Below are 27,924 nucleotides of genomic sequence, written 5' to 3'. Positions count from 1 at the left end.
CGAAACAAAATGAGTTTATGCAGTTTTTACATTTGTATTATTATGTATTATAAAAAATTGTGGAATTCAAGTCACTCTAAAACATGAATTCATATTTCCAAGAACAACGAACAGGTTGCAGCAATTAGGAAATGCCTTTTGGTTAAACTGTAAGACTTGATTTTATTTAGTGACCTACTCTAGCATCGACAAAAGCCAGCCTTGCCATCTGGACACAGAAATGGAACCCCTGTTGGCCCAAGGTGGAGCATGCAAATGCCGTCGTCAGGCTGGACTGTTTAATCCAGGGACAAGTCCTGTCACTCAGGTTCTATTGGGAATACGATTGGGTGCCACAACTGTATCAGTTTATCAAATCTTTATTCATGATTGTTGATTGGAGGAGCTGAGCTGTCAGGCGCCGAATCCCGCCCTGTAGCGGATTGGAGCTACTGTCAAGCGGCCGGGGCAGCCCTAATGACAACCTTAACCGGAGACTCCAGTTGAAATCTCCTAAAGGGACTCTATTGGTGAGAATTCGATGTTTCTTTTCTTTGGAAATAAGGCGTGCAGTTATATTTTATTTTTATAAATGTAACTTCTTATTTTATGATACGGTGCAATAAACACCCAAGAAACGCTTTGGAAATCATCAAGTTATGGGATAGCGGTCCCCAAGCCTATAATTAGCCAACTTGTCCGGTTCTCTTTTTATTTGGAGATGTAATGAGAATTTCGACGGTTTCTGTGTTGTTATTTTAACAACACAATAAATATCTACTGTCGACCGATTTGTGTTAACTAGCCGTGTAGTCCCGTGTTACTTTTTATTATGGTTTTTACGGTTGGATTGACTTCGATTTCTCTAATCTTTACGGTAGGCTAGGTTAATAAATGCCAGGTCACCGAGACTATAGGCTGCAATCTTAATGTTTTAATGAACTCTCATCCAATTTACTAATTTACCGCGATAGCCTACTGCAAAATGTAATTTCTTACGCCCATTTAGTCAACCTTTTAAAAGATTTAGGCTGTAGCTTATTTAGCAATTTTATGTTTTAAAATCACGTGGCTCTTCTTAAAATCACTGTTTGTTTGTATCTGGGTAGTTTTGACCTGAACTGCATATATCCCATTGCTTTTGTGAATGAACGACCCGACTAGGGCAGTAAACAGTAAAGAATTGATGTCATCGGTCCATCAATTGTAAATGTATAATGCATTCTATTTATAGAACCCCCTTGGTCTCGCGACAAAGCCAGTGCAGGCGCTCCGTTTTTTACCCGCTTTTAACTTTTCACACTGTTTTAGTGTGATTGTTAAAACTGGACCGCGTTGACTTCCCTCAGGAAGTAGGCTGCACCACAGCTTACTATCGTGATGTCATTTTCCAGTAAGTGTAGTGGGATGTCGGGCTTGGCTGCTTTTTTCTTCTGTGCATCTCTGTTCTCTCTCTTGAGTGCAACCTGTCTCCTGTGAGGGATGTTTCGTTAAAACGGGATGTATGACATTAGAGTACAATATTAATGTCAAATTAGATGTGTAGTAATATTTCTTTTTTTTGCTAAGAAAATTTCCCCCTAGGGGCACAATGAAAAATTTCTTTTTTTTGTGTGTCAGAAATAAATGTTAAACTGCTATATATCAGAAAAAAATTCAGCATCACACAGATCCATATAAAACTGTATATGGACTCTTTCCCTTGTTGCCTTTCAGTAATAGCCTAGATGTTTAGCTAGTTCATCATATTGTTTTCACCAATTTCAATTTGACAAATTATTATAAAGAGTTAAAATTAAGGTTCTGCCTGAAGTGTCACTAATCAGTGATGTGAACCTGTTAATGGATTTGTTTGGGAGCGGTAGGGCCTCAAGGTTCACTTTGGCAATAGCTTTGGTCTAAGTAAAGAGTAATATTAGGTCCATGACTCTCAGTAGACAAACATACGACAATACGCTGATATTGATATGCTGTATTGTGGGGTCCAGTATGCAGCTCTAACAGGGAGTGCTTCAGTGCTGGTGGACTTTTACAAAATGAGTAGCCACACTGTTGATGGCAAAGCAACACTCAGTCTTATTCACCAATTCAAAAATGTGCACAGATTGTATCTATAGGGGTATAATGCCTTGTCACTGGAGCAGTACTCTCAAAAGTATGCCCATTGTGCCCTTTACCCGATTAGATTAGTATTCTAAGTTACAAATTGGTCCTAGTGAGGGAACATTAAAAGGAACTGTACCTAGGAGAATGAAAACAGGCCCCTACCATACCCCCTTTTTCTGACAGTGCATGTAATCAGGTGAGCTGCACCTTATAGATGCTGTGCTGATTGTAAGATAAGCTACAGGTGTACAGTGCACGGTGAGTTCACAGTGCAAGGCAGCCATCCATGGTGCTGATCCACTGAGAGGGTCTTCCTCCTGGCCCAGCCAGGAGTGGGGTGCAGACTGGACAGGTGTGATATTTCACACAGGCAGGCAGGTCTTTACAGCAGCTGCCTCCTCTCCATTTGCCACGGGCAAGATTATGCTTTGTCATTGCACGATTTTGAAGTGATCTTAACATCACTTCAAAAGTGATGTTAAAGCCTGTTAAGACTTATTAGCCGTAATATGGTTTTCACTGAAAGACAGATAGGATATAATATATCCTTCAACTCGTAGGTCGCTATTGTTATTATCGTTGCAATGTACTCTTGGTAGTTACCTCAAATGGGTCTTGGTTCATTGCTGTTGTCCATTGAATGGCATTGAAAATGTCTTCTGTTCAGCCTTATCGATTCAAGCTAGAGCGGGACATTACTTAGGAGGAAAGCCCTCATCAAATAAATCAAAACAATGAAAATCAGACGAGACGAGAGTCGGACATAAGACTAGAGATCGTGTCTGTGTGCCAACTGCTCACTTATACCAACAGAGATGGAAGAGTTGCCTGTCGTAAGGAGCTGCGCTTTCTAGCAGCAGCTGTTCAAAGTCACTTTACCATATGGGCCAAACTATCGTTTTTGGTGGAACTGAAACATGTCATCATCCCCATTAATTTAATTGACGTAACGTTATTATATATATACGATGTGGATCAATAATAACATTACAATATGTGGTTAAGCCTGTGATAATACCTCCTTTAAATGCATAATCCCTAAATGATAATACGTGCTGATACACTGAGATGTTTATTGAATCCACCCTGTTCACACATATCTTGTGTATCACATCACACACAAATTCTGTGGCATTGTATTGATATTTCTCAATATTAATTACCGCAACTACTTGACAAAACAACTGAGTTAACCTCCTGTGCAACCATTTTACATCAACTACCCAAAGTGCACTATGCGTCTAAAATAATGGCGACCTCCATAGCTCAAAATTTCTATTAAGGGCTGGTTTTTGTGTCTTTACAACATATTTCCATAGTTGAGGGCATTTACAACATATTAAGCCATACAAGTATTAACAGGCGGGATTCCCTTTAAGATTTGTATTTATGATATAAATGGGTTTTGGCTTTATTTGGCCTTGCACATTCTGTGTGAGATTTTCTATTTTCACAAAAGATTCCATTTTCACAAATGTCAACAAATGTCAGACGAGTTTCATTTGGATGTTTGTCCAGTTTGGTGAAATGTTGTTGTGTGATGTAGGTAATATTGCTCTTTGCTTCAGCCACAGATTCTGAGATTCACACACAATATTGTGAGTCAAACTCACTCTGGCCCCATCTGTCTTGTTTTGTGAGGTCCATAACAGTGGGTGTCTGAGAGAAGGTTAGGGGGTCAGTGGTTTGGGGGAGGGGAGACTACCAAGTAGTTGCCATTGTTACTGGGACTCCAAACCTCATTATCCCACAGTCACACTCTATGGCAGTAATAGTGACTGTAATTACCAACAACTCTTTAAAAGCACCTCGTTGATTTGGTCATTTAAACTTGTGTACATTTTTTAAAATATCCTTCATGGCATTCTATCCCTTTAAGGTATTGTTTGATTAAGACAATATAACCACCACTTTGCCATTGATGGCGTTTTATGTCAAAAGTCATCTAAGTAGTTCCCTCAGACTAAATCTGGCAGCCAATCTGTACAGTACTGTGCAAAAGTCAGAGACCACTCTTTATTTTATTTACTTTCCAGTGAAAACAGCCATTAAGTACAAGTTATTTTCAGTGTCAGAAAATAATGCAGCAAACACATTTAACACAAAATTACACAAACCTCCACAATTATGTACAGTATCAAATCATTCAGTATTTAGTGTATACACCCTTTGCCTTTTTTTACAGGTTCCTTTCTTTCTAGGAGACTTGCTTTGCGTTTTTCTAAGTAATCTGCAGGGATATTTGTTTACACTTCTTGTGAACACCTCCAAAGTTCAGTCTTAGAAGTCGGTTACATTTTCTGCTTCTCTCAATCGGCGTAATCCCGAATACATTCAGTAATGTTGAGATTTAGACTCTGGTGGCCAGTCCATTGTTCTGAGAACAAAAGCAACTTCATCTTCTTAGCAGTGTGTCTGGGGTCATTATCTTGCAATAGAATGAATTTGCGCCCAATTAAACTTTGTGCAGAGGGTATTTTATGATACATGAAGATTTGTTTGTATTTATCAGCATTCATGGTGCCTTCAATCAAAGCTATATAACCAACTTCAGATGTTGTTATACAACCCAAAACTTGCACTGATCCTCCACTATGCTTGACTGATGGTTCTAGTCATGGTTCCAAGAGTTTTTCATTGTTTCAGGAGCATACATGCTGCCTTCTCTTACTTCCGAAAATCTCAAATTTAGACTCATTGGTCCACAAAACCTTACTCTACATCTGAGGTGTCAAGTTTTGGTGTACTAGTGCTAACTTTCTTCTCTTTTGTTGATTTCCTTTACACTAGTGGATTTCTTCAGATCTGAAGCAAGTGTGGAGCTTGATTTTTTCCTATCTTCTTTGTTGATTGGAAGGGTGGAAGACTTACTGTAAAGTGGTAGCAGGGTGCACAGAAGAAAGACTGGACATATTTGATATGTATGTCAAGTGGTGGAGGCTTTTCTGTAATTTTCTATATATAAATATAGGCTTCCTGCCTGACACTGAAAAAGAATTGCACTGAATAGCCAAAGTGACTAGAAATTCAATAAACAAAAAGGTGCTCTCTAACATTTGCACAGTACTGTACTTCCCTTGTTCTTTTTGGTTGAGTCATTATTTTAGAGGTAAGATAAGAATATTTATTCCCCTCTAATATGTTACTCTCTCCAGCACCGAGCTAGCATGATAGTAATGAACTATTATCCAAGTTTTTAGGTGCTCATCAGTTTAATAAACTGCAATTAAATAAATTAACCATATAATTGTATTTTTTCATTTGATTTTGGAAGCATTACCCATAATGCTTTGTAAACTTGATAATAAAACATGGTAAAAAGCTGTGGGAAGAGGAAAGTGGCGATTTGGCTCAGAAGATCACAGGAAACACCCGAGTTTAGTGACTGTGAGTGGGACAGGAAACAGAAAGTCAAAGACTCACCTATCTTTGGCTCAGGAGTGGGAGTGGGACAGGAAGCAGGAAGTTGAAGATCACTGATCTCCTGCGGCAGGCACATATAAGTGGTGCTAGAAAAAAGAAGGAAGTGAACTCTTTTTGCAATGCATGTTTGAAACTATATGTGTAAAAATATTTGCTTGTGGTCACGAATGTGATGGCATCCTGTTCTTTGATGTGAATATGGGTGCACAGGCCTTGACCAGCTGCTCAGTCATGAGTTGCTGTCAATTATATTTATAGGAATATATACTGATATTACATTAAATTACATGACAAAGTACTGAAGTGATGTTTGCAGTGAAGCAGAGCTTGTCATCACTTGTCTTAGGAAGATTGATGGTGGATTCAAAGCGGATCTGATTGGAAGGTTTATGGAGAGGCCTTGGAGAGGAGAGTGCTTAACCATGAGCCAGAGCTTATTTGTCTCGGATAAGCTGAGCTTCAGGCAATCAGTGTGATTCGTTTTGGGAGTGCAGAGTCTTTCCCTTCAGAGCCATTCATAAATTCTCATAATTTGATCTTCGATGTGCGACAGAGCCGGACACCAGCATGCCGCTTGTTAAGAGGAACATCGAGCCGCGTCACCTCTGCAGGGGGCCGCTGCCGGAGGGGATCGGCAGTGAGCTGGACTGCGTCACCAACAACAACCTCTCGGCCATCATCCGCCAGCTCAGCAGTCTGAGTAAGCAGCACCTATCCCCACCCGACCTCGTTCCCTTCTCACCCTGTCTGGCGTGCTATCAGATGAGCTGCCTTCAATAAGATATGAGAGAGTTTTAGTACTATAGACTGCATGAAACAGTGAATGAAGTGACTTACTCTCTGGTATGTCAGTTGATTAATTTTTTAAAAATGTATGATCAGATTGTCTCTCAGACAGTCAGAGTATATAAAAAAGTAACAATAATATAAACAAACATCAGGAAAATTGGAAATAACCTCCAAACTCCCTGTAGTGGATATTAAGGAAAGCAAAGGGGAATAGCATGTTATATCATGGAGTTCATGAAAAGATATATAAGTAAGTGAAATTAATTAATAAAGCCAGATTCAGGATCGAACAGGTACAGGCTTTAGAGACAGGGGACAGACATTCTTGTTGGTAAGGTGAAGTGAGGTGAGGGGAGGTGGGGTTGGGTGTTGCCCAGTAGTCCTCATCCTTCAACGGTCCAAGGTAGTGGAGTGGCTCTCGTCTTCCAGGACATGAGGTGAACAGTTTCTCTCTCCCTCATATAGGCAAACACGCAGAGGACATCTTTGGAGAACTTTTCAATGAGGCCAACACCTTTCACTTGCGGGCCAACTCCTTGCAGGATCGTATTGACAGGCTGGCTGTCAAGGTCACCCAGCTGGACTCTACAGTGGAGGAGGGTGAGTCTGGTGTTGAGAGCCAGAACAGATGACGATGACACAGTGAAGCAGACGTAGCTAATCGATTTGTGTCAAAGAAAATTTGTGCACTACTGTTCTCTCTGTTATGCAGTTTCATTGCAGGACATAAACATGAGGAAGGCATTTAAAAGCGCTACTGTTCAAGACCAGCAGGTTGTGTCCAAGAGCACCATACCTAACCCAGTACAGGAGATATACAACGTCAGTGACAAACCACCACCCCTCAACATCCTCTCACCCTACAGGTGCATTCTGTCTCCATAGTGACCTTCTAGTTATCTTTTCCTGTTCTCTGTGTTTGGGTTTAGTTACAGATTGTTATCAGCTACTGCACAACTTCCATCTTCTGTATTAAACTTGATGTCTAAGTTTCCAGCTGGTGGCAGGAGTTTCTGATGCTATATATCAGTTTCTGAATATTCATGAAGAAATGTGCCCAAGGACAGAACATTCATGGCTGCTGATACTGTTCTTGGCAATACTCATGAATATTCATACAATGCACCAAATTGGAAAGTTACAGATTTGACAGTACAAGAGACATAACATTCAATAATAAGAATATAAGGCAGACCATCTGATTGAGGTGTCTCCTGTTTTGATCAGGTAACACCTCACTTACCTTTGGTCTGGATTTTTTCCCTCTACTCACAGGGATGACCAAAGGGAAGGGATGGAGTTTTACACTGACCCTTCATACTTCTTCCAACTTTGGAAGGAAAAAATGTTGCAGGATACTGAGGACAAGAGGAAGGAGAAGAGGAGACAGAAGGTATGAGGGACTGCGCTTTCCTTCCTCTTACTCCTCTTTACCTTCTTCCCCTTTCTTCCTCCTTAACATGGGAGACTCTAACATTTCTACTCACTGCATTGCAGCTTCATAATAAAACACACTGGCCTCCTAAAATATAGCGTGAAACATACCAGCCTACACGCACTGGCCTGGTACTCCATGGTGTAAAACATACCAAATTGCTACGCTTTATTGTAAAAAATGAAACCCAGAGCTGCTGAAGTGAGGAGTCTCTGCGTGCTCTTTCTCTCTCAGGAGCAGAGGCGGAGCATGGATGGCACACTGCCACGGGAGGTGAGGAAGGTAAGGAAGGCACGGAACCGCCGGCAGGAGTGGAACATGATGGCGTTTGACAAGGAGCTGCGCCCAGACAATCGGCACGCTCATACCCTCCACCGGGGGATGTCATCCGAGGGGTCCCTCTCTCCGGAAAACAGGTCTTTACAACAGCCGCAGCCTGTATCCCAGTAAACCCACACACACACACACACACAAACAACAGCAGCCCTGCAGAGTGACACACAGTTATCTCCAGCATCGTCCCGGGATGGGATGATTTCATTCATCCATAGTGACATCATCTCGTTCTGCATCAGTGACCCTGCTAGTTGATGAGGCACCTACAAGTTTGTCTGTTGAGTTGCATGAGGTGTCATCCTCTGTGCCAAGTCTGCACAGCCCGACTTGTGAACTGTGGCATGATAAGAACATATTACAGACATTTACTATATACATATACATGAAAATTACTCACAGTCCTTAACATGTAATTGTACATTGGCAGAGTTTTCCTTTGAGACCCAGAAATGAAATATATATTTTTCTGCAATCTAATAAATAAAAGAAATATTATGCCACACAAATTCAGATTTTACTCTGAATTGCTCTGAAATGAATTGCATTTATAGCCAATGAGGTGCAAGATGTACAGCAGTGATGATTGTAGGAGGATTTTGTTTGGTATGTTACTTTTAAATTGTCCAGCATCAGGAGTTTATTTCTTTGTGTGCTCATGGCTATACCTGAAGCTTCTGAGTAAAACGTGATCTCGGTGTACAAATGTATGAAAATGTAATATCCCTCCATTTATCCTTCTGTCTTTCTGTCCTCTATTCCTGTCTCTGTGTCTGCTGTTTCTACAGATCGCATGGGGTAGATATCCCAAACTTTTCTCAGACCCTCCCACGCAATCCCCATGCCCGTTCAGCCTCTCACTCTTACATGGATAGTCACTCCATGGTCCAGGAGCATGAGTACCACAGCATTGCCGTAGGACACAGGGCAGGCGCATCTAGCCGTCACAATCAGCCCCTGCCCTTGCCCCCTTCTGCTGAGGGAATGAATGGTGTCATGCCACTCCCGCCAGCAGACTACAGGTACTGCAACACTGAATTATGTCTCACAGACAAACTCAGAAATGTGACTCATTTCATTCTGGCTAACGGGATGCTTAGTGTCAGTGAAAATGTGTCTGTATATAGTGTGTAATTCAGGATCCTCCCTCCTAATTCTTTCCCTTGCAGTATGTCAGCTGCTCAGATGATGGAATGCTCTGGTCGCTCCAAGCCGCTGCCGCCTCCCCCCGCCCCAATCATTCCATCGGCGCAGACCGCCTTTGCCACACCCCTGGGAGGCCCTACTCCAGCCACGCCCTACATTGAGCCAATGGCTATGGGCGGTGACTGTCCCCTCCCACCCCCACCACCTCCTGGATCTCTGGGAGGTCCAGCTCCCCCAGGACCTCCGCCGCTCCCCCCTGCCGCCTCCCACCCAAATTCTGCACGGCCCAGCGAGGACAAGAGGCAGGAGGGCCAGCCAGTGAGTGATGCGCGCAGTGACCTGCTGTCTGCCATCCGCATGGGTAAGTATGTGCGAGTTAGCAACGATCCCGTTCATTCAAAAACACACAATTGTGTGGTTAACCTTTTCTCCCCATTGTACTTCAGTCCCTAGTTTGAAAGGCCCAATCAGAATGTAGACCTATCATGCGAGTGGGTTTATTAGATAGAACAGAAAAAGCCCAATGTTTAAGCTCACAGTTTTCAGGGGCGTGCAGAACAGGACATTAGCTATCTTTTTTGCATCTACAGCAATCAGTGCCAAATTTGTCACAGAACACCTTCAACTAAATTGGTCCTGACCCACTGCTCCATATTTTGTCCAATTACAATAACCCATTGTCTCATGACTTTAATAAATAAAAATCTGTAAGTCAGGTGGCTGATGCTCATTTTGGGTATGGTGATAACTTTATTCTTAAGACACTTAAAAAAGCGAATGCAAGCATTTTCACCTTTGTTCATAAAGAGTAAAAATCTGTTTATCTCCAGATCCTCATCAATCAGCTACAGAAGTGAGCTGATAAATATTAAAAACTATTTTGGTTAGTCCTAATAATTCCGGATTGCCCCTGTAAGGATTATGACCAGGTTTCTGATTATTGACACGTTTGCATGCTAGATTGGAGTGTTAATACTTTTCTTGTTTTCTATCTTAAACTAAAACTTGTTCTTTCTATCTTAAATAAACATGAATTAATCATTTGAAAGCACTACATTATGGACTTTTTGAGAACATCTGACTTTGTCTGCAGACCTTTATACTTAAAATTTAGTGACTTCTTTGTGCTATTTAAGTAACTTTCTCATTGTCTCATTCAGTATATTTATAAAAATATTTTATAGTTTATTTTGGCTCCTTATATATTGCGAGATACAACAAAGGCATGTTTGTGTGTTCCTTTTAGGGATACAGCTAAAGAAAGTTCAGGAACAGCAGGAGCTGCAGGCCAAACGCGAGCCAATGGGGAATGATGTGGCCACCATCCTGTCCCGCCGAATCGCGGTCGAGTATAGCGATTCTGGTGACGACTCTGAGCTTGACTACAACGAGTGGTCCGACTGAATCCTCTCTCTAGCATAGATGGATGATATCCACACACTGGCCCCATTAACACTGAGACACACCTTTCCTTCACAATGTGACCGACACACGCACACATTTAACTATTTTCAGGTAAACAGTAGCGAATAGTGATCACTGTGACGAGTAGGGAGAAAGGAGTTTAACTTGAATCATGGCTGTAAATATTTTGTTGTACTACTGAAAAATGTGTAAAATCACCCTGGTTAAATGCATCCAGCACAAAAATAAATGTCATGTTCATGTTGAAAATAGAAAATTAGATGTAAACATTCTATAAATATACCGTTGAACACTGGCAGTAGTAAATTTTGAAGAAAGGGACATCAATACTAGCTATGAGACAGTAGTATTAAAAATGAGGTGAGTAGAGGGCAATCATTTCATTTGAATATTTTTTAGACCAGAAGCTTGCTGAAATGCCAGCCATTATGTCGTTTTTGATTGGCTGTGGGACCTTAGTGGAGATCAGGGATAGGATTCAGGCTGCTACAGAATAAGAATCGGGGTCAGTTACCTTGAGGTTGTAGATAGGGATGTTGATTTGGGTGAACGCTAGATTAACCAAGACAATCCCTTCACATACTGTGACATACATCATACATCATACCTATACCTAAGGAGAGAAATATTTAGTTATTCATGTCTAGTTTTGTTTAATTATAGTTTTATGTTACTATTCATGTCCATGTAGTGGTAAAGGAACTGGGATTCAATTCCCAGGTGGGGTACTGTTGTTGCCCTTTTGCATAAAGTAGCTTGAATGACTTAAGTAAATATCCAATTGTATGAATGGATTTGTATAACTAACACTTGCCCTGAATAAAGAAATAAACCATACTAACATACCCTGTCACAGAATTGTGTTGTTCTCGATTGGATGATGTAGAGATGTAACAATAACACCCCCCCTCCCCCCACACTTTGACCAGTGAACATAGTAAATTAGGCAACATGGATGGACTGAGAGAGTGGATGATCAAAAATTCAGAGAGTGACAAAGAAGCAAACCCTCTGTAATACGCAATTTACAGTAAATTGGGTTAATTGGGTTTCATATAATGCAAGTAGAGACACATACTTTTATTTTGAATGCTCTCTAAAATTTGAAAATTATTTTAGAATAGTTTAATGGTCATATGAGACGAACAAGTAGGCTGGTTTTACACTACGTTTTTAACCCTGTATGAATGAAATTCATCCAGTTAATTTATACCTTAAACAATTAGAAGAGACTTTAGGAAATTCAGCATACGGGACCAAAATTCTTTTGATAGAAATGTATTTAGCTGTGCACTAAAGTCCACGAAGGTCTATAATACTATGGAAAAATGGAAACATGAAGACTACACAAAGTATAGAGTGACTCTGATGGGTATTAAATTTGCGCTTAGCAACATAATAATGATGAACTGTGGATTAATCTTGACTGTTCCAAGTCACACGTTAATATTCAGAACCTTCTGTCTCATTACTTCCCACAGCTTTGGATTAGTGAAGACAGCAGGTCCTGACACAGTCTGTAGATTTCTCCTACATTGCGTGAGTCACTCCTAGCAACTCTGACATACTCCTCAGTGCTTCGACACTCATCACTGACCTCTGATATAGGTCAGTGCTTGTCATCCCCATTATTCTTTCCCCATTTGGCTTCAGATGTCCCCATTCCATTAACATAGCCACGCAATCAATGAAAACTGCCCCTAGGGGTGTATGTCTCTTGCTGGTTGTTGACAGTAAAATTTTCTAAAAATGTTCATATAATGCAAGTTAATAAAATAATTCTCTAATATAATGGAAATATATTTTCTTTCTATTATTATTATTTTTTAAATTTTATTGCAGACTACAGTATCTAAAAATAATTACACAATTTTTTCATGATAGAACTCTGATGGAAGGCTATACAGCCGTCATGGTAGAATGGTCGGAACAATGGAACTAGGGCAAAGATGGCAAATGGTAATATCAACTACAGAGCTCTGTCAGAGCAAAGCAGGTTAAGGGGAGAAATAGGAAAGAGAAAGTATTGTTGGCGAGGACAGTGGTTCTCAACCTTGGTCCTGGGTACACGCTGTGTATGCTGGGGTTTTTTCCCCAACCACAACTGCAATCCAAGAACTTGAACAATCTGTTAATTTCTCACACTTTTCATGTTTAGAGCAATTATTTACCCTCTTAAGTCACAGTTTGCCAGAAATAGCTATGCATGCCATCAAGAACACAAGTCAAATATTCGCTTTGTGCTATATTGCATACAACTACGTTAGAGGTAAAAAAAAAAAAAACATGACTTAACTGATACAATTAAAGACAGTAGTGAATCAATAGGCTCTTAGATGGTGAATGTGTACACATGGCCAATATAATAATAATATGTTTGGGGGGGGGGGGGCAGGATTATGAAAGAACAACTACCAAATTAGGTGCCTATTAAAAACGTACCTCTTTTGTGAAATTGCTTGCAATATAACACAACAAGCACAATGTGAACATGGAACTTGTACTATTGGTTGATGATAAGGGATATCTTGGGTGAGGGGGGAGGTTCGGGAGGAGCTTGCGGGACTGTTCCACACTCCATCACAGTAGGTGGCGGTAATGTACCTTTTATGCATTTTTAAAAAATCAGTAAACACCAACGAAGAAGACGGAAGGCTATAATTTCAGTCAGGCAGCATTGAGGAGTGCCATATAAAGGAGTGTTGGGTCCTTACCTCTTTCTTTTTTCCGGACCCGTCGTCCGTTAAACAAGGATAGGTAAGCAGATTAAAGTTTTTCTGGCTTAAAAACCTATCGAAAGTCTCCTGAAGCCAATTTGAGTGTAATACTACATTGTAAAAAATGTCAAATGTAACAATTCACCACTGAAACACGACAGTATAAACACCACAGACGACTGAATTAGTAACGTGTTCGTCGCGTGGTGTTCATGTGTTGGGCCCGACGCGCTTCAGTAATAAATCGATGACCCATTGTAGTATGGTAGTTTACGAATTATCCAAAATAAGACTAAGGTACAAAGCGCTGATATTAATATCAAGTCTTTGGAGAAATATTGAACGCTTGTCAAAACCGCTTTGTAGCGTCCCTGTATGCTAGCTGATATAGCTAACGTTACTCGGCTGACTACTAATATAACCCAGTGGTAACGAGCATCGTGTATGTACTAAGAATACCTGGTAGTCACTCGATTGATTGTACATTGCAGACCAGACATGAATGTATGGCTGTTGCGTTCATATTGGCCAGCAAGTTCCTTGTTTCTTAGGTTAACCAGCAGACCTTTGGTCTCCAAGAAGCTGACATCATGACGAACACAAGAGGCAAGAGGAGGGGGACGAGATACATGTTCGCCCGGCCCTTCCGTAAGCATGGTGAGTATATTGCGCTTTCGTTCGTAAGCAGGGATGTCCAATCTCATCCGGAAAGGACCGAGGTGGGAGCAGTTGTTTGTTTTAGCATCGTACCGAGGCAACTGATTCTATTTACCAAGGTCTTCATTGAAGAACGTGATTAGTAGAATTGGGTGCTATGGTGCTGGGCTAAAACCAAACCTGCCCCCACATTGCCCCTTTAGGATAAATGATCAAGATAAATGATAATGAGCCGTACTTGCTTTCTCTTTGAGTTCTTCATTATCTACCAAATGGCTAGCCTTGTATTTGGAACATACTGCAAATTCATATTTTCAGATATAGTTATTTGTGTGAAAAAGGCAGCTGTCTCTGACGCCTTGTGCACACTACATCATGTCAGCGCTTATCAAATGTTTTGTTGCTCTGTAGTTTGCATGAGCAACTACATGGGGGGGAAAAAATGTTTGTAGTCTTAATGACTGTCAGTGCAACAAGAACAGTCAACTATACTGTAAGCATAACCAGCTATCCTACTGTTTTGGTGACACCTTAGTTGATATGTGAAATGCTTTTTATTTTCAGGCCCTATCCCCCTGTCCACGTACATGCGCATCTTCAGGAAAGGAGATATTGTTGACATAAAGGTAAGGATTTATTCATTTTTATTTGCTCCGATGTAGAACAGAGTACTGAGTGTAAAATCGTCTTGAGTGAAAGGAAAGTGCTGATCTATACATCACTGACCTGTATGTGTGTATCACCCTGCTGACTGATCATGAGAGTGAATGGGACTGCATCTCACTCTGAGGCAGGGCTCTTCAGCAACTGCTTATGACCGACTCAGTCTGATTGCATTGGAGCGGTACTGAAAGTGTTAATGGCTAATTCTGCAATTCAAGGAGAGTGCGCTCTGTCTGAACTCCAGAGTAATGCATTTGTTCTCCTTACCTCCCTCCAGGGAACCGGAACCATCCAGAAAGGAATGCCCCACAAGTGCTACCATGGCAAGACCGGTCGTGTATACAATGTCACCCAGCATGCCTTGGGTATCATTGTAAACAAGCAGGTCAAGTAAGTATAAAGTCACAAAGTTCCAGGGGTTTGTTGGGAACGGGAGATGGGAAATGGGAGATGGGTGAGAAAGATGGGGTGGGTGGTGTTTGAAGTGACCTCCTGGTGGCACTGAAACACCAGGAACTCTACATAGAAGCTCTGGCACTTAAGGATGGAAAATATTTCCTCTGTAGTGTAAGGATCTTACATTTCTGTTGCATTTCTTAGTATAGCGATGTACTTTGTAATCGAATCCTCACCATGCTAGAGTTGAGGCCTTCCATAAACAGAAACAATTACTTTAAATCAATAAATAATTTCCTGTTTTAAGAATGAACCTAAAGTGAAAAGGCATTGCTTCATAAGAGATTTCAGATTTGCGATTTATTTATTGATTTTGTTATATTTTGTTTATGGAAGGATTCCGGCTATGGTAATTTCTAGCGTGATCAGAATTATTCAACAGCAGAGTACATCAATACACTAAGAAATGTAGCTGGATTTTTAGCAGTAGGACAGTGAATGATGCCATCTTCATGGGACCCAGCTCCCTCTGATTGCAAAAATTACAAAGGAATGTGTGTATTTTTGCTACAAGCAATGCTTCAGAGCGGGGAAAGGGGGGAGGGGAGGGGCAGTTCCATTCCTGCAGGACTAGGGATGTATGCAGGTTTTTATAGTGACCAATGCCCAAATTAGCAAACTGGCTGAATATGCTTATGCTGGTTTAATCATACATAATTAGACTACAATAACATGCTTCATGTTGGGACAAGGGAACAGCCTTCAACTGTCCATGAACCTATTAAAAAATGTAGCTGAATAGGGCTGTTTCAGTGAATATTCAGACTGGTTGAACAAGTGAGCTCTCTTCGCAGGGGCAAGATCCTGGCCAAGAGAATCAACGTGCGCATCGAGCACATCAAGCACTCAAAGAGCCGGGACAGCTTCCTGCAGCGCGTGAAGGAAAACGAGAAGAGGAAGATCGAGGCCAAGCAGCAGGGCACCTGGGTGGAGCTGAAACGGCAGGTAGGCCAGCCAGGGTCTCATACGAGCTAGCCTAAGAGCACAGCTGGGCCTGTGTGCAAGCCTTTTAAATATTTAGTGGCTATTGAGTATCTGCAGCAGGGCTGTGGTCAGTTCTACTTCAGTTAATTTGAGAAACGAACTGAAATTCGGTTAATGAAGTGAGAATTTCATTCATTGGAATTCATTACATTTCCTGATTTAATTCATTGTTCACTGTCAAATGTGTACTGTTGGTAAAATGAGATTTGTTGATAAGGTTAGTCTTAGCGGTCTTCTGTTTGCTTTTGTGTTTCAGCCAGCAGCCCCACGTGCTGCACACTTTGTCACCACCAAGAACAATGAGCCCCAGCTCCTGGAGCCCATCCCGTATGAGTTCATGGCATAGTGCTCGAATAAACAGATTAATACACTCTCCACAGTCTCTGTCTCTTATTGCCATAAATGCGCAGTGCCGTTTTTGTTTCTCTTGCATGATGAGGGCATGGAGATGTGGAAAAACTTTGGCTCTTTGAAGTTTTAGGCTTAAACATGTATTTAAATGTATTTTTGGAATTGCCAAGGGTGTGTGACCTGAATTTAAGTTTTTTGTTCTCACACACTGCAATAAGATACATTTGGGCACTAGGTGGCAGTGTGCACTTTAACTTTGTTCTCCGCTCCACATCGTCTGCATTATACAAGAATGTACTCAGGCGCAGGCATGCTCACCAATACTAATGACTTCTATTTCATCTATTTGGCTTGCTTACATGATGTAGCTGCACATTTTGTACTCTGGAGAGCTGGAGATGTCAGTTACCATAAACAAACAACCAGTTCTTTACTACTTACTTGCTTCATGAAGTGTTCTCATGACAGTACGTACTCATTCTGAAGAGAAAACATTCAACCGAATTTGGTTCTTCTCTTAGGTTTTTCACATGTAAGTATTTTAGTGTCACTGTTCCAATAAACATTTTTCCTACTTGCTAAAGGTATGTAGTTGAATAGTATTCTCAATAAATATTCAGTCCATTATGTTCTACACCTGACTTGGAATGCAACAAAGTTCTCTCCACTTCTAAGGAATTGTTTGCTTTGCTTGCAGTACCTCAGGTGGTAAGGGACTGATTGAAGTAATTTAGTTGTGGTGAAATCAGCATTTCAGTTTCACTTAACGCTAATATTTTGTGCACGTTTTGAGAGCAAAGAATTGGAACTGGTTGGGATTTGTTCTTGAAACCTGTTTACATGTGGATACGGAATGTTTGGCTTAAGACGACATGGGGGCGACATAGCTCAGGAGGTAAGACTGATTGTCTGGCAGTCGGAGGGTTGCCGGTTCAAACCCCGCCCTGGGCATGTCGAAGTGTTCTTGAGCAAGACACCTAACCCCTAACTGCTCTGGCGAATGAGAGGCATCAATATAAAAGCGCTATATGAATGCAGTCCATTTACCATTTACCAAGACAATCTGATGAAGTTGTTACTTGGACTCACATTGGCATGTACATCCCAATTAAGCACATTTTGTCATGAGTGATGGTTTAATTGGTATATGAATTTTCACAGTGCTGTTACTGGTTATGTAGCCTACTTTTGTCAGAATCTTTCTAGGCTGTTTCTGCCAAATAGTTATTCTCTCTACTTGTGATTGTGGTTTCCTCCAATATCTGGAAGTTGAGGGAAATTATATCACCATAATTCACGCTTACAAAAATATGAAATCAGCTTCTAATCTCTTGAAGCAAAATTCTGGTCTGAGGATAGGGGTATGTTTTGGGTACAACTATTTAGCCAGTGTTACCAACAATGGACCCAAACTACCTGCCTCCAGGGTTAAAGCACAGAATACATCATAAATCATCCTGTTGCAGGACAGCTTTCAGATAAAAGATTGTATGTTATGAAAGGATGACAAACGTGAAAATCAAGTTTTAAATGAACAAAAATTGCCTGGCGGCAAACCAAGCTAGAAAGAGTAAATGAATCCCAGAAGTATGCACAAGGAGCAACTTTTTATAAAAAGCAAGATTTTAGCTTGAGAGAATTAGGCCCATATTAGGTTTAAAATCCAAGTATATTTTCTTCTGTACCCTCTTTAAAGATTAATGTTTTTTCTGTCACTCTATGATCAGCAGGATTACACTAAAGCAATGGGCTTCAACTAGGCAACTCTCTTCCCCATTACCGTCTTCTAAAAGGCTCAGTTCTGTCCAGCTCCACCCTGTGTGACCTTCCCTAATAAGGGGTTAGATTTCATCCACAAGGGTTATATTTCATATTTGGCACAGATTATTTCCACCCATTAGCCACCACTCTGTTTTTTCTTCTGTTGGAATTTAACCTTCTGTAAGATGTGCTGACTACAAACGTGTATTTTTCCAGATGCTTGGAGTGTGATAGGTAGACCTCAGGGAATGAGAAGGATCTGCATCAGCAGTGAACATTGCATTACTGGCATTTTGCAGGTACTGTTATCGAGAGCAATTTACACAACCTTAAAAATATATTTTTTAGCATTTTTACATAACATCTGTTTTTACAGGGGGATTTATACTGAAGCATTTGAGGTGAACCCTTTAAAACACACTTAAAACCCAGGGCTTTTTGTAAGAATCCATCCTGTCATAAATAAATGTTATCATGTCCAAAACTATATACAGTACTGACATGGCTCAAAGCTTGAAATAAAGAGCACCAAATCCCCTGATCCTTGGAGAGTCTCACTCAGTAAATATACAGGATATTTTGTCTGAAAAACAACAAAAAATCCAAAAATAGTTTAGTATTTTCTTTATTCTGTTTTGATTACATGTACCTCTGATGCTGGACAAATCCATTTTCTTTTTCCAATTGTACCGCAGGATGTATACAACACCAGGTTAAAAGTTTGGAGTGGATTGAAGTAAGGTGAACCACAGGTAGGCCCAAGTGTCCCCACAACCTCTTCAAATGGCACCAACCTCTCCAAATTGGAATATTGTACTAAACGTCTTCATAGTGGTTACTTATCACAGTGGTTCTCAAACTCAGTCCTGGGGACCCCTGGTATGCTGGTTTTCATTCCAACCTCAACAGCAATCCCATAATTTTCACAAGCTGTAAATTTTTCTTAATTAGGTGCTTTTCATGTTTTAGAGCTGGGGTCCCCAGTCTTATCCAGAAAGGGCCAGTGTGGGTGCACACACCTGATCCTGATTCTACTAATCAAGGTGCTTAACAATGACTCTAGTGATTGATTAGTAGAATCAGGTGTGTGCACTCACACTGGCCCTTTCTGGATATGCCTGGGGATCCCAGCTCTAAAACATAAAAAGCACCTAATTAAGAAAAAGTAACAGCTTATTAAAATTCTGGGATTGCTGTTGAGGTTGGAATGAAAACCAGCATACACAGGGGACCCCCAGGACCGAGTTTGAGAACCACTGACCACTTATCACACACACTAAATTCACTTTGAAACAATCAAACCACTCCTTGGTCGAACATCAAATTCAGACCACCCACCCTGGCACGGTGGTGAATGTGTGGCCTTATTAGCGTGCCCGTGGCGCAGCCAGTTGCCATCATTGAGGAGATTGAGGAGGATGAAGCAGTTGGGGGAAACTTGTGGCTTACGGTGTGGCCCCAGCATGATGGCCCCAAACCCAGATGGATCCCTCCCCTTTTGCAATGACTCTAGGTGGCTGAACATGGTTTCTTTGCTCCCAGTAGGGCAATTCCAGTACAGTGTCCTCCCATTTGGGTTTCATGGTTCATTGGTCACATTCCAGCCCTTGATGGATGTAGTGCTTAGCTGTATCGGTGCTTTGCTGCAGCCTATCTGGATAGCATGCTTATCGACTCTACCACCTGGGAGGAACATCTGAGCCACGTCTGACAGGTACTCAAGGTTATACGTCACTACAATGGGTAAATACTGGGCCATCTGAAAAATGTTGACACCACAGTAGTCTTCTCCTCCTTCCCAGAATATGAGAGGTATTATTTTGGCTATATGCAATATGCTTGGGCCACATTTTGCCAATCCCTGGACCCATGGGCTAGATTCTGCTAAGTGAGCATAAATTTAGCTTTTTACAGACTAAATATGGGTTATGTTGTGCTGAAAATGCCTGCAATGAGAAATTTACCAAGTCCAGATGGCAGTCAGTTGCTGCTGGGTGCATAGAGGCAAAAACAAAGAAAAGCCATTGAAATAGTTTTTTAAAAATACCTTTGTTCCTTTCCTCATTATTTGTATTTACACATCATCCAAAAAGCACCTTGTACACCAGGTTCAGTATAATTGTAAAACTGCAGTTAGACCACAGTGAGAGAGACCTTTCTCCTGATTGAACATGTAGAATCGTGAACAGTAATGAACAGCAGTAAAGGCTTTCACATTGGTCATCCATTCAGGATGTGAACTTTACCGGTTCACGGTTTCAGTTTGCTAGCTACTCATGTGAGACACTGGTCTGCTGGCTAACGAATTCTGCTGTGTGCCCTTGTTGGTGCCTCACTGCCTGTTTCACGAAATGGCCATGTCAGCGTAGCTAAATGGGCAGATAAAACTCAATTTCGCCGGCTTATCCCCTGCACAAGACATAGCTCTGGAATACTAGAAAGTCACATTCTGCCAGGTCAAGTAGGGGTGGGGGAGGTAGGTTGCCTTCCCTCAAAAAGGAAGGAAAACCAAATTAGGTTGACAATGCCACTCATATGCTCAGTACCACCTTCCTGTGACACAGCTGAGGTAGGATTGACATGGGGTGCAGGTTCATGCTGGCTCTCAGTCACTCGGCCTATTCTGTGTCTGGTCCTTCATCTCAAGTTGAGTCTGAATGGACTGACTGAAGAGTCCCTGTGGCCTCATGCTTTGTAACTCTGAATGCACTCCCTGGTAATTGGTATTATGTTCTGCCATGTTCGTTTGCTGCCATTCGTCTTGTGTGGACCGGGAGCAGCTTTTGTTATCAGAAATTATATAAAAACACATTAAGGTGCAACCCCAGTCTATAACAATAGCCAGGCCTTAACAACAGCTTATAATCTACTATATGCCATGCTTGTTTTTTATTTTAAGTTTAAGTAAACAAGTTTGAGGCACAACATTTCTTACAATTTAATAATACACAGTGCTAACCTTGGAGTCTGAAAGTATGGCCATTTTTCAAACTGAAAGTCTTTTATTTTAAGTCTGTTTAACTTACCTACTTGAAGAAGAGGGACCAACTTTTTACGCATTGGCTTTCCTATCTATGAGGTGTACTTTTCAGTTTTTTAATAAATTACTCAACGAATAAAATCGTTCTTGGTACAGTCAGTTTGTGACGATGAGGAATGCCGCGGGGCGCCACCGCTGTGGAGTGGCGGTGGCGGTGGGGGTGCCGACGTGTGCTTCACGGCTGGGCTCAGGAGAGGACTCCAGGCAGACGGGCAGGGGGAGTGGGTGTGTATAAATTACTCAGCCAGGCAGAGCAGGGGCAGTGCTCCTCCAGCCGCTCACTGTACAATAAGGCTTAAGCCTCCCTCATATGGAAGGTCAGTAATCCGCAGGCAGCTGTTGCATCCCCCCCACAGGGGAGTCCGGTGCCATTGGGACAAGGGTCAGTGGAATGCGGGGCAGGCGTGTTTTTAAGATGGTGGGTGGCTGTGTGTGCATTATTAAATTACTGCAGGTGGAGCCCCAAATGCAGACCGCTGTTACATGACGCCAGAGGATTACAACCTTTAATGACAGAAATCCACAACAAGCCCCCATTGTCATGATAATGCCTTTGCAGAAGTTAACTATGCCCAAATGAATGAGACTCGGCAGCAGAAAGGAGCTCTGATCAATTAAACGAACCGACGGGAGGTGAGGACAGACCCCGATTGCCATGTTCAACATCTGCATGTTACACGGTCACTTCTCTGGCAGGGCAGAGCCACTAACTAACGTGAACATTCCACAGTGAAAAACCAGTCACAGGATACCTCTCGTGTGCTGTCCGCATACAAGCAGATAACTACATCAAAGAAATATGAACACCTGTTCTATCAGTATTCAACATTTACAGTGAATGCCATTAAACATGCACTGTGCAACAATATATTAACTTGTACTATGTTCCTTAGAGCAAGCCATAATTTCACTTTTATTTCCATGGATTGCTGGCAGTTGCAATTCTTAATAGCTTTAAACATTCGCAGATATTTCAGTTGAAAATCTGTAATACTTTACACAACAATAATAAAATACCTTTTGGTCAAAGTTATTTGAGTGGAATGTGAGTGAGTGAAAGATTGCAGTTCTACAGGGACAGATGAGTACAATATTTGCGCTGTTGACTCCTCAATTTGTCTAGGCAAAAAGAACACTGAGAGAGAGTGTTTCAGCAGGCCCAGGGTCTGGGGACCTGCAGTTAACAGATATCTGTGTCTCACATATTCATCTTGCATTCACCATTGAATGATATACCTCCAGAAGTCACATTGTACTGATTCTGTCATAGAAGGACAACTCTTCTGGAGTTTGGATATAACATAAAGGCTAGTTGGAATTCAAAATTAGTGGACACATGGTCATGTAAGGTAAGCATCATGAACTTGTAGAATAAACGATGCAGGAAATCAAATGCCACGGACTCTTAATTACGCTTTCATAACTTCAGCAAAACCTCATGGGAAATTCACACTGTTAGTGAGCACATTTTTAAAAACTATGGATAAATATAAAAATTTGGTTTACCCAATCACAACTCTAGGCCTGTCACGAGAGTGAAAGTTCTCATTCAGTGCAGTCATGTGCATCCATATGCACAAGTCAGACTGGAGACTGAAGTCCTCCCTCCTTGGATGATGCTACAGCCACTAATGTGACACCCTGCCAGCCTACCAGCCAAAGTCTGCGCTGGCACAGTCAGGACTTGATGCCAAGCTGTGGGGTGTGTGACTACAATGAAACCCAGTGCAGTGGTGGGATGAGCTACCCCCCATGACAGCCCCCCCCCCCACTTTTTACATTTCCCAGGCTCTAGAAGGAGAGTAGAACTATCCCTTAATGAGGTAAGAGGTTTAAAAATGAAATTCCAGCATATTTACATCAGAGTTTCTCAAAGATCTCTCTCAGAGATCTCTCTCATTGAATGCCTTTGATTGAGAAAATCTTACTCCCAGAATGCTCTGGGCTCAGCATGGCCTATTCACGCTGTTTGTTTCAGTGCTTTTTAAGTTCTCGAGTTCACATATTTGTGGAGCCATGGAAAGATCATTAAACACTGTTTTACCACTATGTTTAATCCCCCCCTCAGAAAGGGAGAGAAAAGAGAAAGAAAAAAGGGGTGCGAGATTAAGTGGAGACTTGACGAATCTAAACTGACAGGTCATTTTCCCACCGTTGCTAAGGAGTATCAGGAATCTGATCCCGAACCTCCTAGCTCAAGAGCCAGCAGTCAGACTCTCCCTTTCCCGTGTCAGCCATCGACTCCTGAGTTGTCCCCCCAGAACCATCTGCCTGGATTACCCAGCAGGATATGGTATTATAGAGAGCATCCCATTCTTCTCATGGCCGCAGAGGTTTGCATTAAGGTTGAACTCGGGTGCGCTTACAATTAAAAATAGAGTAAGCTTTATCCATCTTAGAGCCCCCCCCCCCCCCCCCCCCCCCCCACCGCCAACCCACCCTCCCCAAATTACTGCCTCTGTTAAAAAAGCCTTGTACTGGTGCATTTAAAAGGAATGTTTTGCTCTGGCATGAAAGTGGATCTCATCAAATGCACTGTCTGTTGCTGTTTTTTTTTCCCCAAACGCGACAATAAGTGGTGCCCTGAAAAAGCCCATTGGTACGTGCCAAGTGTGATTGTCTGCTTTAATAAGCATCAAAAGGGCAACTTTCTGTGTTACCATACAGGTGAACTCATTCCTGGGAAAATGAGCGCTTTCTCAGCGGCTGTGGAGAAGTAGCGTCCCCCTTTTCCCTGCCCTAACGAGATTAGTCGTGGCTTGCTCCCCCGCTTTCACAGCTCTGTCTACTTCCCATCTCTTTACTCTGATGCTAATGTGATTAGCCCAGTGCCTGTGGTCCAGGGAGGGGCCAAGCCCCCCCCGCCCCCCCCTCGCTCAGCCTATACCTCTGTCTTCAGTCTGAGGCACAGTCCCTGGCACCTTTGTCAGACAAGGGGGGGTGGGGGGGGCGGTTGGGGAACAACACCACAACTGAAAGAAAATGACTCCTCTGAAGAAGCTGATTCCATATTGAGTCCAGCGTGGGCAGTACAGGGTTTCGTTCCATTTCTTTTTCACTCCGCTATCTCCGAACCTCCTGAAGCACCGAGGCCTCACTTGCTAAGTCAGACGTACTGCTGACGCTGTTTCACTGGCCAGCAGAAGAGAGCATTAAGGGCGCTGGTGTAGCTGTAGCTGCCTCCTCGTGGGTTGCTGTTCCCACATGAGTCTTCCTGTCATTAGCATGTATGAAAGACAGACGTGCCATGATGTCCTAATTATCAATGAACATTGATCCATCAGTCAAACAATTTGTATTTCAGGCTGTCAATCACACATTATACTATAAATAGTCAGTCAGGGCACTTTGCAGATGGACAGAAATCAGCCAGAAAACAGCTCACGGGTACAAACCATTTCTCATCAATAAATTTGTAGAGTAATTATCATGTCCAATCAGGAACTTTCAATCTTTAAATCACTTTTGAGCATCATGTAACTGTACTACCTGTTCATGTCCCGAAACCTAGCAATATCCTAAGAACTTTCAGTTTGAGCATAAAAATACACTTTACCACGAAGCCAGCTGCTTCAGACTACCATGATAATATGGCTGAACAAACATGTCTTAACAATATACTACGAAAGAGGAAGGGTGACATGGCTGGTTGCTGAAATCCTACTTTCTTCTTCTATTTGACTTTATGTTATGTTACAATGTCTGCATACTTGATACATTGAGGTTGACATCAGAAAATGCTCTGCTTGTGTCCACAGGACAAGATAAAGTCTGGGTAATCCCATGGTTTTGTTTGAGAATGATAGAAAAAGTGAATCACACCTGATGGTTAGACCATTGAAAATGTTTATGATGGGTATCTCCGATACATCAGGTCTGGGCCACATATAAGATAGACGGGAAGGCTAAATTAGGCACAGAGGGGGACCGGCTCAGGCGATGGAAACAGGTGATGGAATGGCTTGGAGGAGGGTCCAGGACCAGACAGCAGAATGGACTCAAAACATTACTCCAAACTAAGAAGCCAGACAGGACCCCAAGGACCCTGAAAGTCACATTTCAACATTTTCCACATTTTTCCTGGTGTTGTTCAATCCACCTTGGGAATGCCACTGCTTATGTTTGTAAATAATTATCACAAAAGAGCTACCCTGACTTTCACATACTGTAATGCATCAGTGAATTCACTGTTATTGAATATGTTCCTGAACGTGATATTTATTGTTATGCGACAGTCTTGTGAACCAGCTTGGAATTAATGTAGTCATTAAGCTCTGTATTCAGGCTGTGCTGCATCAATTCGCCCTGGAGTTGCGTATCCACCCTCTTCCCTCACTGTGTGCGTGTCTCCAAAGAGAGTTGGTTCAGTTCCAAAATAATTATTGCATACGCTTCCGCAAAACAAATCTGATTCAGATCGACTCTGGATGTGTTCCGCCCCCCCACTCCTGCGGTCCGTGTGTTATGTCCCCCGGGTGTCTGCGCACAGCGATCAGAGGACGGAACGCTGCGGCGCACGCAGCCAGTTGGGTCTGTTCCCTTTCTCCCACCCTCCTGCACAGCGCTGCCACGTTCACGTGAGCTCACACTCCCGTCCAGCCGAGACCGCTGCGGCAGGGAGGATTATGGCCCCTAATTGAGATTTTGTTGCATCCCAGCGTGTGCTGTCTTTGTGGGAGACAACAGCTGCCTCGCTGGGTCCCGAATAGAGCTTCCCTAATGTACGTTTACACACCGCCTTCGCCCAGTAAACACCTGTTTGTCCAATGAGGCCGGGGGTGGAGCTCTGGTCCTGTGAGTTCATGTGACGGGCCAGGGGGGGTCCTGAGCAGAGGTAGCTATTACCGCGAGACAGGGGCTAGGGGCCAGGCACCATGTAATTGGACCTGACACTGATTGTATTAATATGGTCTAATGAGTGACTAAATGCGCCTGGCTGCGTCCTATGAGGATTCTCATCATGTAAGAACACTGATAAGGGTGGGGGTGGACGCGGGGAGTGAGAATGGTGCGAGGATAGACCCAAAATCCCGACTCAAGCTGAACAACTGCTCTCTGCTGCACAAATACTTGTAAAATAAGAAAAAAATGTTTATGTGACAGCATTATCACCTCTTCTCCTGGCGGGGATTTTCATTGGTCATGGTGGGCAAGGTTCTTTCGACCTCTGACATGTTTTGAATAGAGAAAGCACTTACACTGACATGGTCAGCCTCAGTCACAAATGCTACACAGCAGGGAGGACAAGACCAGTTCAGGAGACTCAAATCTAGACACAACTATAGCAGCTTATATGACACCACTCCAACCTCTGCTCTAATACCTGCTATGACCATAGCAGTGACCATTGGACCACCCAGTGCTATGGTCACATCTTTGACCACTGCCATGACGCCTAAACAGAACCACTTTCAAATATGTGTGTGCATGTGTGTGTGTGTATGTGTGTGAGAGAGTCTGTGTGTGTGTATGTGTGTGTGTACAAGTGTAAAAGCTTCACCAAAAAAGAAAAAGGTATTGAGGTATTGAACTAATTCCATGTAAACCAGTTTTAATTTAGCCAGGTGCAGTTAACTGACTTCACCTGACAATGATAGTAAATAAAATTGTATGTACCAATTAGATTCAAGTTCTTTCTAACAAATATACTCTTTCTAGCATGTTGACAAATCACTTCAATGAAGTCCACTGAATATTATTATCTATAGTCTCTTAACTCTGCTCAGCTGTGATCACCCCTTGTTGATAGCATTGAAAAGGTGCTTGTAATGAGTGAAACAAAATACAGATAGCCTAATTAGGAGTCAATAGAATGCTCACACTAAGGCCTGGATTCAGTTTATCCCCAAATCTGACTCATAATTAAATGCAAGTGCTTTTTCCTTCGCAAACACCGTTTGCTGAGTTCAGCAGTCAGAAAATCAGCTCTCCAAATAGTATTCACAAAGAAAAATACAGGTATTCACATTCACTCATAAAACAAAGTTTAGGACAAATGTTGACTAAAATCTGGTCTAAATTTCTACACATTTAAATTTCACTGATCACTGATAGTCTGTAATGTGTTCTTTATAGAGGAGTAAAATTGTCAGTTTAACTCTTGTGTTGTTCCATATTAATGACACATACAAACGTTTCGTGTCCACAGAGCCAAAAATGACCCACCCTCGCCAGTTCCCCTGTGAAAAAAGCCTCTTCATTGAATTTTAAACCCTAAATCTATATATTCCATGTAAAAGCAACCTGTCACTCATTAATAAATCAGTGAATAACTATTTTCCTACTTCACTGTGCAGACAGTCTGTATTTCTTCAGTCTACATTTTTACTACAAAACACATTGTTAATTATTATTTTTATTATTTTTGTTGTAATAGATGCATGGTGCTTCAGTTTGATTTCACAACTGCATGGTTAAAAAAACTGAGGATGTACCCTGATGGTGTACCATTTTTACAAAAATATTTTGAAAATTTTAATATTATATATTAAACTTTTTCTAATGGTAGGGTAATTTCTTGTTGAAAAAGGGGGTGGGTGGGTGAGTGGGTTCACTACTGTTAAACTCAGAATAGGGTCACTTTCATCTCTGAGGACAACAAGAGGGTTAAATGCTCCCCAACCAAGGGGAGGGTGGTTTTAAGTGATTCTACTTTGCAA

General features: G+C 41.9%; 2 protein-coding genes across 2 annotated transcripts; both read left to right on the top strand.

The window, feature by feature from the left end:
* The first annotated feature begins 291 nt into the window (after positions 1-291).
* LOC118235299 (wiskott-Aldrich syndrome protein family member 3-like) lies at positions 292-11,479 on the top strand. The gene is made up of 9 exons (XM_035432494.1): positions 292-509; positions 6,062-6,208; positions 6,763-6,897; positions 7,010-7,163; positions 7,573-7,690; positions 7,967-8,148; positions 8,854-9,087; positions 9,235-9,572; positions 10,458-11,479. Exons 2-9 carry the CDS (start codon positions 6,076-6,078, stop codon positions 10,613-10,615), a joined length of 1,452 nt encoding a protein of 483 aa, XP_035288385.1. The 5' UTR covers positions 292-509; positions 6,062-6,075; the 3' UTR covers positions 10,616-11,479.
* Positions 11,480-13,264: 1,785 nt separating this feature from the next.
* On the top strand, positions 13,265-16,488 carry LOC118235126 (60S ribosomal protein L21). The gene is made up of 6 exons (XM_035432167.1): positions 13,265-13,393; positions 13,905-14,010; positions 14,575-14,636; positions 14,951-15,063; positions 15,924-16,074; positions 16,370-16,488. The coding sequence occupies exons 2-6, from the start codon at positions 13,944-13,946 to the stop codon at positions 16,457-16,459; spliced, it is 483 nt and encodes a 160-aa protein (XP_035288058.1). The 5' UTR covers positions 13,265-13,393; positions 13,905-13,943; the 3' UTR covers positions 16,460-16,488.
* Positions 16,489-27,924: the final 11,436 nt, after the last annotated feature.

This window comes from Anguilla anguilla, chromosome 9 (assembly GCF_013347855.1).
Source record: "Anguilla anguilla isolate fAngAng1 chromosome 9, fAngAng1.pri, whole genome shotgun sequence".
NCBI lineage: Eukaryota > Metazoa > Chordata > Actinopteri > Anguilliformes > Anguillidae > Anguilla > Anguilla anguilla.
This window is presented reverse-complemented; position numbering and strand designations above follow the sequence as displayed.